The sequence below is a fragment of the Lagopus muta genome, chromosome 1 (genome assembly GCF_023343835.1).
Source record: "Lagopus muta isolate bLagMut1 chromosome 1, bLagMut1 primary, whole genome shotgun sequence".
NCBI classification, from domain to species: Eukaryota; Metazoa; Chordata; class Aves; order Galliformes; family Phasianidae; genus Lagopus; species Lagopus muta.
The window spans coordinates 80442324-80459709 of NC_064433.1; the positions used below are offsets into that span (position 1 = coordinate 80442324).

The window sequence follows — 17386 nt, forward strand, 5'->3', positions numbered from 1 at the left end:
TGGGCTTCAGGAGACATCTGTTCCCCTCTCCCTTGCTATCTTAATGGCAGCAGAAGCACCCCCTTGCACCTCTGAGGAAGATGCCATGTGGATCCCAGTGAAAGGTCCACCTCTGTTTCTTCACAGCATTTCCACACTCAGCACAGAAAGTCCCGGGTAAATTCCCAAGAGTGAATTACTGCATTTTTGTCCTTGGGTTGCGTTCTCCAGCAAGGTGGTTGTAGGATGCTATTAGGGAGGAAGGAGGACACTGAGGACCACATGACCCATCTCCCTCATCATTCAGTCCCTCCCTGCATTTGCAGTTCAGCAGTCAGGGTGTGAAGCAACAAAATGACATCTGACCAGGCAGACCACGAGTTACAAACACTGTCAGACATGGATTTAGGCTATAAATAGCAGCAGTCCAAAATGCAGCAGCGTGGAAGAGATAAAAAGAAGAAAAATGTCATTTGCAAGTTGCTATCTCCATCAGTCAGCCAGCTGGGAAAACTGCCCATGACTCAGGGCCACCACCTTGGACACTTCTTTGATACTGACTCCAGTGCTGAACTGGATATCAGAACAAGCAGCTAATTATCTCATGGGTACTTTCAGCTGAAAAGAAAAAGGTGCTTCAGAGGAAACACCACTTCCTGACGCAATCTAAAGAGTGCTGACTGCATTACAGAGAGCAGATATAAAAATCTCCACTCGCTTTCCCCAGCAATTCCTTGCCCTGTGCACGCACACGTGCTGTCCCTTTATCCTTTCTACCCTACACTAGGGTTAAAGAGCACGTTACCTTTGGTGTCATGTTATTTGTGATGCAGAAGGACAAGTGCTGCAGGATGCTCTCCATGCTGTGGTACTGCTGCTGGCGGGTGGTACGAAGGTACTTCTGCAGAGCTCTTGCCATGGACGGGAAGATCGCCTGGGCTGCTTCTCGAGAGTCCATCATCTCTCCTGGAGCTTTTTGCTGTTCCTCTGCCTGGAGGCGTTTGATATGAGTGAAGGCCTCCTCTACCGCAACCACAAGCCTGCAGAAAGAAAACCAGCACAGCAAGAGTCACAACACAAGAGGTAGAATGGGTCTGTAGTTAAGGCAGAGCCTGGGAGTCAGGATTTGCAAGCTCCAGTTCCTATCTCTACCACTGACTCACTGTCTGCCATACAAGTTACATAAAATCCACTCCGCTGACGATCTGTGAGGTAAGACAGCAGCTCTCCCTTTCTTGCCCAAGCCATCCAGAAACTGAGGGTCATAAATCAGGATTAAGGCTTTAAAAGCCTGACTGTCGTACTTGGTTCTGCCAACACAGCATAAACATCAGTTACATGACTTAACAAGACACAGCTGCCCTTGTGTTTTAAGGCATATCTTTGGAAATGGCCGTTCCAGCACGCAGTGCAGCAGCTTGATGTCAGGAAGAGGCTGGCTATAAACTAGCATGACCCAGGATGCAGAGTGCTGTAAGACTGTGCTCACCAGCTGCGGCCTGCTCTGATTTACACCAACTGGGAGCAGACCTTGCATTTCAGGATGACTGCCCTGTAACTCTCCACTGAACAATGATGAGGTCCCCATCTACCCTCCTAACACTGCAGCCAAAGACATCCTATGCAAAGCATTCCTGTGTTGGCACAGGTGAGCAAACACCGAGAACGCACCATAAAAAGGCAAACATGCCAAATGACACTTGCAAGCCCAGCAGAATTTAACTAGTCAGGGACTATGCTGCAGTCAATGGGGAAAAAGCAACAGTAATGGAAGAGCCACCCGACAAAATTATTTTGCCTCTCTACATAGGATGTGTTTCACACTCAAGTCACCAATTACTGTGACCTTTATGCCATTACCCAATGTATAGCAAAGCTAGAAGAAGCTGCCTCAGGACAAGCAGCGGTACAGAACACTGCATTCAGGCTGTATACAAAGAACAGCACAAGAATCCCTAACCCCTGTAAGTTTTGTTTAATTTGACTGGGGGAACAGTGGAAATCAGTTTCTAATCTCTTTGTGTCCTTTTGTTGCAGCTCTGACCTTCCTTCTTTGTAACATCTGGCATGCTCTTCTAGTGACTGATGGTTTTGCTCTGACTAAGCAGCTGTTCTAACCAGCCTCATCAAGAAAGAGAGACATGCACACATTAGAATGCTATATTGCATAGAAAAGAAAATTTAAGATCCTATTACCCCATGGCTGGAAGAGAGCCTGACCAACTGCAGCTACAGAGCATAGGTCAGACCAAATCAGGCTAGAGGGACACTGTGCCAGCACTTTCCCAATGAAATATAAGCTGCCAAAATAAAACACAATACAAGCCAGCTCCATCCAGTTATGGCACATTCCTTCCAAACACAGGGGTGCCTGTCTGTACGCAGCTCCCCTCAAAACGTTAGGTGTGTTAACTACAAACAGTAATTAGGTTCTCAAGCAAACAAAGGCACAAACTCTCTGGGATCACCTCACCAAAATGTTAACTCCACAGACTAAGTGTGACTACAGAAAACACCTATTTATTTCCAAAATAAAACAGAGGCAGTCCTGGTCATGCCTTTCCCCTCCAATTCATTACTAGGAAAGACAGGCAAACTGCCCCTTTTAGTTGCCTGTAAAAACATATTCTTTCCTCTCCCACAAAGAGGCAATACCAACTGTTCCACCAGCTCTGCCCTTGAATTACTTGAGCCAAGATGACAAGCCTGAGCACAGGGGAAATAATGGGATTTCCTACAGCAAGTAACTATGGATTTGTCAAGCACTGGACTGTTCCCTAATCCGTGACATCACATTAGCTTATCTGGCACAATATACACAAGCTCTGCTTATGTATTTTCTTCATATAACTCTAGTTTTCAAGCTGTCACTGTCCCTTGTGCATCTGGGTTTCATATGTTCGCGTACCGCGACAGATTTACAGCCACCCCCCAGCCCTTAATCAAAAATCCCTCTTCTCTGAACAGGCTCAGCAAGTCTATCATGACTGAGCCTCTAAAAAGCATCAGCTGAGCCGCACTGAGGATCACCCCTGGGGAAAGGACACCTTTACCTTGCACGACGCTTTTTGACTCGGCGCTCGTGGTCGGCCTCTTCGTAGTAGAGCTCATTGTGGCTAGAGTCCCTGCGCCGGGCTGCGGCTGCGATCATGGCACGGGACTGCCCTGAGGCGTTGTTCCCTGGGCCTTCCGCAAGAGGAGACAAGAAAGGCGGGCATTACTGTCACAGAAGTGAGCTGGGAAAGAGCAGTACCACAAAGCATCTGCCACAGGTGTGCCACAACTCTGCCCCTACCCCGTCTACACAGCTGGGGCTATAAACGCTTCCCCAGCCTTCATGAGCTCTGTAGAAACCCCGCTGGACAGCACGTGCTTGGAGAGGAGCTTTCTTCCTAGCTCCAAGGATGACAGTGGAAAAAGAAGTTAGTAGGGATCTCACACAAAGACAGGTAAGATACGCATGCCAAGGATGCAACTTACCATCCATTATATGTGCTTTCAGTTTGACAGCAAGAACAGCTGCAACGCCCCACATTTCAGCAACAAGACAGTGTGAGAACAGAAGAAACATGGCGTTGGAAAGAAGAGAAAGACAAACACAAGAACATCAAGAGACGTAGATATGAATGAATGAAAACCAAAGTTCAGGCAGTTACACATGGAAAAGAAAAGCAGGATACAGAGACAACATAACCACCTTCAGACAAAGCACCAAGGTTTGCAGAAGAGTAGATGCTTTCTGAGCAACAGGTGTGCTACAGGTTAGGCTCTGCACACAGCAACTCCAGAGCAGCATCTGCTATCAGAGCTTCTATTGCTTCTATTCCCTGAACAGGTAATCTATGAACTGGTCTTGAACACTCCAGCAAATGAAAGAGGAGTTTACAAGACCTTAAGTAGTGACCATACAGTGCAGGAACGGCCTAGGAAGCTCCCAGCTCTGGCTGTTTGGCAGAGATGTGGTAGAAAGGGAGAAAATGTTACTCTCGATGAGTGTACCAACTCTTCTACCCAATAGAGGATAAAGAACGGAAGCCTAAGACAGTCTCCAAACCACTGAGAGCTGTTTCTCCAACTGCTCTTACCTGGCAGTGACTAAGGCCCATCAATTGCACAGACATGCTTAAATTATTCTGCTTATGCAAAGGCAGCTTTTATTTATTTTTCTTAAAAATCACAAACAACATTTCCAAGACAGAAGCCTGAAGCTCAACAGTAGGAAGACCCATCATTTAAACAGATGGCTCCTAAACTTCAAACTTTGTTTCACAGACTTGAAATGGAGAATACTACTCAAGGGAGACACTGGTTCCCAAATTTGGGTTAGAATTATTACAAGCCTTTTTGACTATGCCTGGTGATGGAAATTCAGGTTTTGAAGGAAAGCCTCCCCACTCTGTATAAGATTACAGCAAGATGTTTTTCCTTCCTGGCTGCTACAACATCAAATACAAAAGCTGCCAACAAATTAAGCTGCTTAATAGCGTTACTGTTTTTTCACACAGAGGGTGTAAAAGGCTGTCAAGACGCCAAGGCGAGCTGCAGCCAGAACTACACTCCTCTTTGTAAAGAGGATGGGAATGATTCTGAAGAATATGCCTCTAAGCCTGAGATTTCCACATCTACAAAGGCAGAAGTGTTTCACAAGGAACAGACCAGGGATCCTGTACTGCCCCAAAATGGAAAGTGCAAGTTTTGAGGCCCTACCAGGCTCATCAGATTGCCGTTAAGAAGGCCTGGCCAGCCATATCTGGAGCTCATTTCTGGTTCCTTATATTTCAACTAGTTTCGGAGTTGCTAACTCACAAAACTTCTAATGCTGTAACTGTACTGACAGTTTTTCCTCCAAGCTTGAGGTACCCCAGTAACTGCTACAGAATCAGGCACCCTGCTATTTCTTAAAGAGATGCTGCAAGCTGGTAATGGGAACAGCATATCCTGCAGTACAGTTTGAATGGTGCACAGACACTGGGATCTGGCAGCTCTGAATTTCCAAACACAGGGCCTCACTGAGAATGAGCAACTGGAATGCAAGATCTCACTCCTAGAAAAGTGCAGAACAAGTTGTGTTACTTCTCTCTTACTGAATTAATTCTTTCCCGCCTCCAAGCTTCTTCACTCCAGGAAGCAGAGGACACGGAAGAAGCCTGCCCCTCTGCCCCCCTCCTGCTCCCTTTCACCTATCCTCTGCCAGAAATGAGAGATCTCACTGTAAAGATCTTAAACCTACAGTTGATTATATGGACTCTGCAGTGCTGCATCAAGTTTGGGGAAAAACTAAGAAAAAGGCTTTGAAACTTCTAGAGCTACCAAGAATACAAAAATTAAAAAAAAAACAAAATAAATAAAAGACATCATAGCCTTGTTAAGGCAAAGGAAAAACCCAAGACATGTGGCTGCATTGACCGATGTTCACATTTCAGTGTCTACAGCACACACAAAGCCACCTAGACCAGCTAAGTCCTTTCAGTTCCTTCCTGCTCTCAAAGCCTTTCAATACAAACCCATTTATATGCAGGACTTAGCACATCTTGTCATGGGATTTCAGCCGTGCCTCACTGAAGAAGCTGCCCCATACAACTTCCATCAAAGCTCTCCCATCAGAGAAGTGCACACTTTTATGAAGGCTCAGATGGCTGGGCACAGCCTGCTTATCAAGCCTAGCTTTTACTGACAGAGCTTCAGAGTGCCAAATGATTAAGTCCAGTTTTCACTGCTTTAAGTGCCCTCATGGATCCACTCAGCCATCCTCCCACACATACCCTCAAAGCCCAAGAGCCTGAAACAAGTTTGCAGAACAGTAAGGCTCCATGGGGATAGTTATCTGTCTTGGCATTTTCCCGCAAACTGCTGAGCATCACGATGACTTGGAAGCACAGCCAAGCATAAGACATGTACAGCTAATTTACTGCTAAGGCTGCAAGCTTGATGAACATTTCTTTCCCTGTCAAATGCTGCTTACACAGTTGCTCCTCCCCGCATTGGTATGAACCTCCTCAGCTTTCCTGAAGGCTGCCCACAGCATCTGTGCAGTGAATGACTGGGGAACAGATCTAGGTTAAAAGTTGCGTTTATTGTACTAGCACAACCAAGGAGATGACCTAAGGGTGACAAGAAGCAGAGGCTGCCCAAACCAAGCAGCAATGCCAAGAAACTCTGTCAAGCCACGTAATCATTAAGCCTGACCCAAAACTTGGCTGTTTTCACCTGGCAAAAACAAAAGCCTTTTTGTGGGCTAAACACATCTGTAAAGTCATCTGGAATCAGCAACCCCAGCACCCTTCGGAAAACTTCCAGCAAGAGACAAGGATTTGGCAAAGCAAAAAGGTGAGAATGCGTGCAAACAAAGCATAAGGCCAACACAGCCCTTCCCTATCCCACCCGTTCTCAGAGACTACATTTCACCTCACCTACCATCAACATTGTAGACTTTCAGGCCAGCCATGTGTTTGGCAGCACGGGATTTGGAGGCTGTTAACAGCGCTGGGTTGTAGACGGGGAAATCTCTGTAGTAATTTTCCAGAACCACCAATGCAGCTCGCTGGATGCTAGAGGAAAAAGAACAGGAGAAGATAAACTTGCAGAACGCAATAAGGTCTTTTATTTCTTTTTAAAATACTCAGGCTCTCCATAGGACATAAAAACTTGTCTGGGATGCTAGTAATGTCTCTCCATGCCTCAACAGGAGGACGACAGGAAAGCCCTGAGCAAGGGCAGAGTGTCAATGATGTGCCAGGCCACCTGCAGCACGGCAAAATGCAGACAGTGCTCAGCTCCCTGGCATGCCCAGGCCAGGGATCAGCGTGTCCTGCTGGCTTTGTGTGGCCAGCCTGCACAGAGGGACCAGCTCAGTGCAGATGCTTTTCCATTTGAGTCATTTCCAGCCGCACCTTGCAGCTTCTCAGATCTCCTCCATCCAAGCTTTGACAAGAGCCCAATCTTACCAGCTCTTGCAGCATGATAAGATCGTTGCCTTAGGAGCACAGCTACCTGAGAATGAATTATCCCAGCAGCGCCTGTTAAATCCCAACTAAGGGACAGAATCGAGGCAGCATCACACTTCATTTCATTTGGAACCCACAAAAATTAAAAGGGAACTGCCAACATATTTGTTGGCAGTTATTTGTGAAGTTCACACTTACCAACTAAGCCTGTCATAAGGAAAGCAACCAAGTACTCTCACACGTGTTACAACATAGAGGGGAAAAAAAAAAAAAAAAAAAGAAGAAGAATAGTAATGTGGGAAAACAGACATGAACAAATTAAAACCTACATTCAATTCTCATCGCTGCCACTGATTCAACGTGTGCTCCTGGAGGAGCAATTTAATTTTCCCATGCCTTGTGCTAATATTAACTGCTACATCACACCCCAGTAATTCAACTCTCACACACTACCTCTGTCACTCTCACCATCTCGTTGCCCATCTCCCACCCAGCAGCAAATGAAGTAGAGATGCAGCCCATCTACAAGATGCTGGGGAAGACAAACAAATCCAGACTTGCTCAGTGTGTACCTTCCTCCTTTACTGTTATGGTACAGCGTCATCTGTTTTGTTAGCTGTACACTTTTAAGATGATCAGTTGAGGTTTTAAAGCAAATTCCATCTTTAGGACAGATGCATAACACCCCACCACACTAACTACAGTATCCTTGGGAGCTTTATTCTCCAAATACCAGTTCTAAATATCATATCAGATACGTTAAAAGCAATTTCATTTAAGCACTTGGCTAACGATATGTAATGAAGGCCACTGTTTAATCAGGGAAATAATATTCCTTTAACACAGACCTGCAGATGGACAGCCCCCACACACAGCCAGTTTATTTCTGCCTGCCAAACTCCCGATTCCTACTGTGGATTTATTGCAGCTCCAAAACAAAATTTCACAAAATAAATCATAGCTGCAGCATATCTTTTCCCGTCTGCCTGTACTCAAACACGAGTGAGTTTTTCCATGTCTGCTTCCCAGGAAGAAAGGTGAAATTTGATGAGCTTTGTCGCAAAATGTAACATTTAGAAACAAGATGATAAAAACAAGAACAGTTACGCCTTGGCAGTGCAGGGCTCCGGTCTCAGACAGCATTGGGACATCAGTGGCAGCAGAGGAAATGTCTGGGAGGTGCTCCACCAGCCAGCTGGCTCTGCTAGGGCTTGGGAGAGCATGATGCACCTTAATGCACACACATTTTCCCTGAGCTCCACAGATGCTGTTATCATGACACCAGTTGTTCCTACCCCTCAGTGACTTACCTAGCCCTCTGATTCACTGACACACATGCGCCCATAATCCAAACACGATCAAGCTGTTACATTGCAAAACTCAGCTGTTGCTGCCCCGAATATTAAAGCCCTGTTATTTTCTACTGATGCAGTTTCTTAAATTTCTATTTAGGAAATCTCTGGCTCGCATGCAATTCATCACAGGCCCACCAGGTGAGGGGGGCAGCTGGGCTGGGACTCTTCAAACTCTTTTTTAAAGAAAAGAAGAAGTAAAAAGAAGGTGCTGCAGCTGAGAAAATTAGAAGGGTGACCATAATTAGCCAGGGTGAGGGGAAGGCTGAATCAGAGCCTTCTGGGCAGCGTTGCTTAACCTTTTCACCCACATCAAAGGGAAACCTCACCCTGCTGCAAGTGGGAGCTGCAGAGCAGCAAGCAGCCCTACAAGCGACATGGCCATCCCTGGCATAGCAGAGGGACCCAGCTCACTTGGGCACCCCAGCAGCCCCCAGAAACAAGCTAAGGAAGCCTTGGGCCTCCTGCAAAATGCAGCTCTTTGGGATTTTCCACAGCACGCCAGACCCTCTGCTGCCACAGCAAACAAGGTGCTTCAGTGGCAGCCTCCTTCCCACCCACCCACCAGTTCCTCCAGGAATGGGAACTGGCAGCTGGCCCACAGCCCGCACTCGGATGCCTTTCCCTGCAGAAGTGTCTCAGGAGGAGCTCAGCACCGTATCCACCCACTGCATCCATTCACTCTGTACTTCAGCAGATGAAGGCCTTCTGTATACACAATTTCAAAAGAATGGGGAGAGGTGGGAGGAAAAGGAACAGAAAGTTTCAATACCAGACTGTCCATTTAGGGAAGGCCAAAGCAAGGACCTTCCTTATGTCCTGCAAAGAGCATCTGGCAGCCAAATGTAATTCAGGCATAGCAACAAAATACCAGAGCCCAAAAAAGCAGATCAGGATGTGAAAAGCACTTTCAGGCAACAGAAACCTGCGACACAGAAAGGACCTGTTGCACAGGACCACAGCCTTGTAAAGGCAGCATCAATAAAATCCTACTTTCGTTGCTTTGTACTTTGTGCACTTTGAGGGGGCGTTGAAATAATTTGTTTTTATTATCTTTATTCTTTTCCTCCTGAAGAAGGCCATGTCACAGCATGCTGCCAGCAGGGAAAGCAAACAAGCAGATCCGGCAGCAGTGCTGCGTACCTCAGCAGCATTTGGCAGCAGAGAGAGGCCGAGTCCTTAACAAACAGCAATTGAATTAACTTCTGTGGGATCTCCAAGGAAATGGAGGAGGGGACTGTGTGACACAAAAGCACAACAACCACAACAACTGCCAGCTTTTCCCTGTCAAAAGATAAGTCATGAGCAACCTGCTTGAGTGCTTGTTGCTACACGGGATTTTGGTATCTGAGGTCTCAACACTGTGTCGCTCACTCAGAGGCCGTTTTAGCTTTGTATTTGCCTTCCCTGACATAGCTACACCAACACTGAAACTGCTTTTAGAGGATTTCCAGGCAAGTGAGCCAGTGCTATACTGAGAGCACAAGGAAGCCTGCTCACATCATCGGAATACCAGCTTAGAAACTGCTGCTTCCTGGAAAAATGGTGCTGAGTCTGCTGTAGTGGTGGGAAGATGGAAGTAAGAGGGGGAGTGGTGAAAAAAAGAGATTAAAGTCACACCTCTATACTCAAAGTTGCCATCAGACACAAAAAGACTGCAGTGGTGTCACTGATGGGGTTTTTAGAAGCTTTGCGCTTTGCTTTCTGAGCTAGGAAGGCAGCTTGCCATGGCTCTGTTACCCACTGAAGGCACAGGGGTTCCTCACAGTGTTGCAGCAGATACAGATCTAAACACACACCTAGAGAGAACTAAGATGTTTGCTACCAGAGCATGAACTTCCTTACCCTGCCACAGAGGCAAAACCCATAGGATCAGAGCTTAGGGTGAGCTAAGCATCCAAAATCCACAGGGAGAATCAGAGATTGGTGCTGTACTAATTGAGGACTGAGCAAGCCCAGGGTTACTTCACTAAATGGCTCCCAACACAGACTCATCTCCTCCAAACAATGTTTTTTTAAGCGCTGCAAAACAGACACACAGCATCAAAACAAGCTAAGGACTTGCATGCTAAACACGTGCCACAGTTGGGAAGCTCTGGCACCTCAACGAGAAGCTGAGCAAGAACTGCAGAGAGCAACCCACTATGCATAGCCGGCTTTGCCTTACAGGCTGCCTCCAGCCCACAGCTGCATCAGGTCCATCTACAGCAAGTTGCTGAGGTCTCCTTACTCCCTCTGGGATGAGATGCCAAGCAGAGATGCCAAGACAAGGAACTCCTTCAGCAGCTGCACCAAGCAAGCCAAGCAGAAAAATACCTTTTGATCACCATAACTGCAGTGGCATTTCAGCCTAGTATAGCTGGGAGAACAAGACCGCAGCCCCTAGGAACAGGAAAACCACATTCTCTTGTCAGGCAACCACAACTGAAGTCTCCACTGGGCTCAGGCAGGAGGCAGGAAGGCACAGCTCTCCTTCCCCCAAGGAGCAGGCATCGAGCTACCAGGACACAGTTTGTTTTAGATGTGAGCAAACAGCCAGTTTGTGTAGAGTGCACGCAAGCATAAACACAGCACAGAGAGCTTGTCCCACAGCCTTCCACCTAGATGAGAGCAGGACAGCAAGTTGTTGTTTTCTTCGTGGGGCTTTTTGGGGTTGTTTTTTCTTTCCCCTCTTCATCAGCAGCCCAGCCAAACCATCCAGCACAAAGGAAAAAGGAAAGGACCACTGCCAGTCTACTACAGATCCTGCTCTTATGTTGTAACCTTTTTATTCGGAAAAGAAGCTGTGAGCATGGAAATGGGAATTTTTAAAACATAGCCTTTTATAGAAGGGCATGGTCAAACTTTTTAGAAAAAGAGTCTGCTCCTTTAAATGATATGACCCAAACAAGCTCCTTATTTAATACCTCCCTAAAGAGCCCTATAAAAGTATTCCCAGGCCAATGCTCAGAAGATGCTGCTACAGAAGTACAGAGTGCTAAGTTTGAGCAAGCAGCTATAAAAACCCAGTAAACCCACAGGCATGCACGCTCCCACTGCAATCTCCTTCTCAGAGGCTTTCTAGCCTGATATTTCAGCACGTTAATTGGTCTTTAGAACACAAGCATTTTTCCCCAGTCACCTTTACTGGCAAGTTTCAAAAGGTCCAGTAAGATGGTTTACTGGGAAAAGCAAGACACTGTGCTGGGGTGAGAGCACTAGCACTACACCTCTTCCTTTCCTCGGTAACACAGCAAGCACATCACAGGACACAGTGACACGGAAGGCACAGTCACAAGGATACCTGTTAGCCCTGTTTTGACATTCAGTGAACATAAAAGATAAGCTGCAAAAACCTTACATGGGTTTTAGAAACAAAGAAGAGCCTAAAGCACAAGAGCAGCCTCCAATGGGATGCAGCAAACACTTGTTCCATGAAAAAGGAAAAGGCTGAGGACCTTGATGAGTCCAAAATGGTGCTGGGGTTCACTGCCTGCAATTTTAGGATGCCTGATGGCGTGGGGTCAGCTCAGATAACCAGGAGGTCTGTCCTTCTAGGCCCCTTACAGAAGAGCAAAGGGCGATCTGTCAGTATGTGGCAAAGGTAAGTTGCAGTGCTTACCTCAGCCCGGCCTTGAGCTTGCGTCAAGAGGGCCTGCAGGGCCACATGTGAAAGGGCACCTTGTGAAGGGCTGAGCTCCTCCCACAGCAGCCAGCTGCCAGGAATGTGGGCTGAAAGGCAAACCACTCTCATCCTCCTTGCTAAGGTCTCTCCAAAGGGAGAACGGTGTGCCTGGGGGGCTTCAAGCACTCCCTCAACATGCAAAACCACATAGTACAGCCCACAGACAACAGCAGTGTTCAGGCTGCCCTTTTTAAGACACCAACAGCCTCACGAAATACCTAACAACTCTCAAGCTGGATTCTTCCATCCCCTTTGATCAGATGAAGGGCATTCAGATGGATGAAGGCACTACCTTTGCGTCTCAAACCCAATTCCATGCCCTCAGATGTTAACGGTGGCTGAATTGGATCCTGACAACAGCAGCACAGGGATCACAGCTCCAGCTGAGAATCGGTTTTTCTGAGCATGCTGCCAACACAACAAGCAGCCGGTTTCCATGCCACAGTTTTGCAGAGCGGTGGGATGTCCTCAAGGGAACTAGTGAGAATACAGGCTTGCTTATTTAGGGGAAAAAGAGAAACAGCTACTGGCTGCTCACATCAACGTAAAACCAAAGCTGTGAAGTGAAAGGCTTCCTTTATCTATTGATCAAACTGTAAGGTTGGGAAGGAGGGTAGAGAGAAAGGAGTGTGGAGGACAACTTCAGTGAAAAGATGACTAGAGGAAGCTGCTGCTGAGCTGTCCCTGCATAGTAGCACTGATACGGGTTAGGACACCCAATAAACAGAGATACAGAATGGCTACTGGCTTCTCCAGCTGCAGCTCAAGTAGCTCCCCTTGTCCATACCCAATTCTACAAAGGCTGGTGACCAATCTACAGACACTGTTGCAGTTGATCTTAGAGTTTAAATATAGAGAACACAATCCCAACAGCTCTCCTCTGCCCCATCTCATAACTTCCACCAACTCAAGTCTTTGCACACCTTCAGCACCAGGATAATTAAGAAGACTGAAGAAGTTGAGCTGGACTAAATGACCCATCCACAAACACAAACTACAGAGCCATATAGATAACACAGAGGTATAAATACCAGCTCAGCCATTCAGTTTGCTGTGCAACTAGACAAGGTTTCATTGGGAAGGCAAAGGGAGAATCAGACGCTTGATAGGACAATTTCTTGCAGCAGCATCAGTTTAAGCAACAATATGAAACTATGATCAAGCATTTCATAGAATCATTAAGGTTGGAAAAGAACCCTCAGATCATCTAGCCTAACCATCAGTCCATCCCCACCCTGTCCACTAAGCCACATCCCTCAATGCCACATCTACATGTTTCTTGAACACCTCCAGGGACGGTGACTGCACCACCTCCCTGGGCAGCAGTGCCACTGCCTCACCGCTCTGAGAAGACATTTTTCCTAATATCCAACCTGAACCTCCCCTGGTACAATTTAAGGTGTCTCTCATCCTAATATTTATTCAACAGAAGGGTGAAATGTGTTATTTGATATTCGTAAGTAATCTAGCACAGAACTGCCAGTACACCAAACTCCGTTTGCATGAGCTTCTCCACTGTGCTCTTACCTCAGAAACTGTAAGCAAGAGTTTGTCTTTTAATAAACAAAAAAATCCACCATATGCAGAACTCCCCCAAATTCTTAAACCTTCATTTCATTCAAATATAATTTTAGCACAAAACATAACTACGGTTTTAAAAAAAGAAAAGTAATTATCTCCTCTTTCCTCTTCACACCCATCGGGCTGTATTAGGTAATAGCATCAGCTGTTGAGTTCACAGTTCATCTTTGAAAAACATAGATAAAGTGTTTGAGGGAAGCTTGTCCTCTTTTAAAAGTGTGTACACACGTGAAGTTGCTCTTAGGACTGCAGGAGTTCAGAATAAGTCCTGAGGCACAGGGGGATGTGGTCCTGGTCCCTTAGCTGTTTGTGCATTTTAAAAAATCAGCTGAAGTGAAGCATCACCTTCTGAATAGATAAGCTGGGAATAATACCAAGAACTCCCTCTGCCTCAACACTGGAATAGTCACTACATGCAGACACAGAGTGCCCACTCCTAGAGCACCCAGAAACCTTGCAGCAACCGCACAAAGCGCCCTAAGATTACTGCTTCCAGTCCCTGGTACCGATGTATCTGCAGCAGTGATGTGTCTCCTCTTGCCATATGCATATATGCTAGAGCTTGAGCCTCTAAAAAGATAATTAAGAATGCAGGAACCATCACGTACAGCAAGAAGTTTGTAAGAGACACATTTTCAGTAGATAATTTAAAGCTTGACCATATGACATGAAAGGCCAGAGCTTACAGACATCTTGCATACACTATACAGGAACTCTTCAAGTTACATTAATAGTTACAAAGTACTTTTTTTTTCTTTCTTTCTTTTTAATGAAAGCTAAGAAATGCAATTTAAATTCCAAGGAAAGAACAGAAAGAAAGCATTCAAAGGTTCTTTGGCAGCAAAACCAGCATAGCAGTGGGACTTTAAGGTTAGAGGCCTGCCCGGACACCAGCAAAGCCCTACACATAAAGGAGCGCCTGATCCAACCCACAGCTGTGCCCAAGCAAAGCTTCTCATTTTAAAGCCAGCAGCACCGAGAGATTCTGCAAATGCTGCTGAGGCTGTGGGAACATGATCCACGCTTTCAGGCTGAGCATCTCCAACCCAGACCCAAAAAGGATGCACATTACCCTTCACTAACCTTTGACTTTTAGGGAACACAAACCAGCCAGCAGCCTTCATGTTGCAGTGAAGCTCCTTCCTTACATGACAGGAGCCTGTCTGCCAGAATGGCTCTCCCAAAAGCTTCAGCCAAAGACTCAACTTGATCTAAATGGTGCAATAAAATTTAAGCGTAGAGATACACTTAAACGGCTGACTGCTGGGAGGGGAATGAAGTTACAAGTGAAAATATTGCCCTCAGATTTGTGGCCAAAAAAAATCTTCAGTTACCACCCAACTCCTTATTAACTCTTCCCTATTCCTTCAGGGTAGGTAGTTTCCAGTTTTCTTAAACATTATTTGGTTTCTGCTGTATGAGAACTGTAAATTCTTAATTTCTTACACTTGAAACTCAAAGATGCCTCCTCCTTTCCCCCTAAGGACATACTCCTTTGCAGAATACTTGTATTTCACCATTCACCACAAAAACTGGCTGTTAAAGATTGTGGGGGAGGATTCTTATTTTTTTCTTCAGCATTTGAAGATAAAAGCATCTTCATGGCCACAGAATTTGTTCAGCAGCTTAGAGAGACCATCTGTCTCTGTGGGTGGTACACACCGGCGACTTGGAGGGCAGAGACAGCAGGGGGAAAGAAATTACATGGCAAATGCCTTAAGTACAGGGCAGACTGGAGAGCCTGCTGTTGTACTGCTGGATGCTGGTTGTTTAGAAAGACAAACCAACAACAACAAAAAAAGTCCCCACAGATGAAACCAGTGGCATTTCCTCCTCACCACCCCTTTCAGAAAGGACAAACCCAGCAACTCCCCATTACCAGCAACTCATACTGTACTACTGTACTGGCTGTACTGGCCAGGGGAATTAATAATTGACTGCGGGCCCTCTGCTTACAAGTATGCTCGTAAACTTTTTAAAGTATTAACTATTCAAAAAATGTGAGAGCACTCCAGGGTGTAGCAATCACCCCAGAGCTACCAGCCACTGCTGCTTGGTGCATTCACAGGAACAGAACACAATCCTTACGTAGGCTGTAGTTCACCGTGCCCAACTCCAAACTCCTCTCGGAGAAAGATGCAGCACAGCTTGTGTGCATGGGTAGTGTAGATGCAGATTGGTTTGTCCTGAAAAGCATAGCCCAGGAGTTTGTGAGGGTTCGTGTTTATGTTGTTATTTTATTGGCACACCTGGGGCTTGTGAAATACAACTCTGTATTACTGCAGCACCTCACATAAGGCTCCCCACACGCACAGTGGAGAGATGCACAGAAAAGCAAGCAAGGCAGCCAAGATCAAACAAGAAGAGAAGGATAGGCAAGATGACTGTGGGCCCTTCAGTCTCTTGAGCTGTCATCTTTATCAACGTTAAGAACAGCTCTATGTGTAAAGCTATATATAAAGCCTTCTGAAAAGTGTACACAGAGACAAGAGGCTAGGAAAGCACGCTCCTTTCAAGAAAAACAGAGCCCTATCAGACTTCGCCACATCAGAAGTTCCCAGATGAGCAGTGCACACAGTCAGAGATACTGACGGTCTATTCCAGATTTCCAACCCCATATCTAATGAGAAGCATCTGGCACTATTGGAGCCTGCTGTTCACTACTGTCACAAATAAACATCCTTTTAATGAGGTGTTACTCTGACCCAAGTAGGAAGTCCTCGCCGATCTCTGGCAACACACCCCATACACCATCAGACAGACCCTCATAAAACAGAGGCACCACTGCTATAACTCATCCCCAGCATCAAAGCAGGCTTCCATCTGCTCTGCAGGGAACAGCAGGCAGTATTACAGAGACTGAGGGAAAATTTGCTTCTGCAGTTCTACCAGTACCCTCACAGTAACAGCAAACAGGCAATCCGCTCTTGGTGGCACCATTCTCCCTGAAGGCAAGTTCCTCAAGCCCAGGAATGGAAGCATAGAGATTCAGCCCAGCTTTGGAGAAAAAAGGCTGGGCTAAAACCCATAAAAAAGTGGTTGTAAACACCCAGTTATGTGAAATGCTGCTAGGGACACTGGCTTGGAGGTCATGTCTGACACCTCTCTTTGTCAGCGCTAAAGAAGCCACTCTGGAGCACAGTTAGGTTTCTTCAGTAACTTCACACTTGAGGATGCAATTAACGCCCATTTAGCGAGAACTTCTTGGGAGGAGAGAGTACTTAAGGCTGGTGCTCATCTGGCTGGGTGAAAGGGGAGGAGAGAGACACTCAAACAACTGCTCATCAGGGTGCTTTGCTGGAATTCAGGACTGAGAAAATGTACTGAGAAAGGAGGCTGATTTCACACTAGCTAGAGAGCGTGGATGTCCAGTCCTTTGGTTTGCCTGGGCCATATTGAGTGAAGAGGAAGCGTCTTGAGTTACATCTATGAAGGCAGGACAGAAAGTAATGCCTTGTAATTATTTCCATGGAAACTACAACCGATAAAAGAACACAATAACACAATTTAATAGAGCAAGTTCTCAGCCTCAAAATACTATTTTTCAACACAGTCACAATCATTAGCAACGCATTTTCACCAGCAATGAACAAGAGCCTGCAGCCACATTCATAACAATCTGCACAGTGGAGGTACCCCAATACTGACACCTACCACTCACCACCACTGCACTCACATCCACTGCTTGGTCTCCATAAATGTTCAGCAAGCATCAGTGAATGTCACTGGGGGCCATTTTTCCCCATGGAGGAACTCAATGACACCCCTTTGCTTCATATGCACTCCCATGTCAGATGCCATTCTGACAGACTGTCCCTCTGCTGCCATCTGTCACACAGCAACAACATGCAAGGGAGTATTGGTGG

At 46.2% G+C, this 17386-nt stretch overlaps 1 protein-coding gene across 4 annotated transcripts in view; it reads right to left on the reverse strand.

Annotated features, from left to right (window-relative positions):
* The window catches only part of VANGL1 (VANGL planar cell polarity protein 1), a 41103-nt gene that overhangs the window by 4810 nt on the left and 18907 nt on the right, over positions 1 to 17386 (reverse strand). For 3 of the 4 annotated variants that reach the window (XM_048944833.1, XM_048944824.1, XM_048944840.1), the window contains exons 5-7: positions 6394 to 6527; positions 3033 to 3168; positions 785 to 1019 (exon numbers count right to left, since the gene is read on the reverse strand). In XM_048944833.1, coding sequence (XP_048800790.1) covers positions 785 to 1019; positions 3033 to 3168; positions 6394 to 6527 — 505 coding nt within the window. The remainder of the gene's footprint in view (positions 1 to 784; positions 1020 to 3032; positions 3169 to 6393; positions 6528 to 17386) is intronic. The other variant, XM_048944847.1, reaches the window with a different exon arrangement.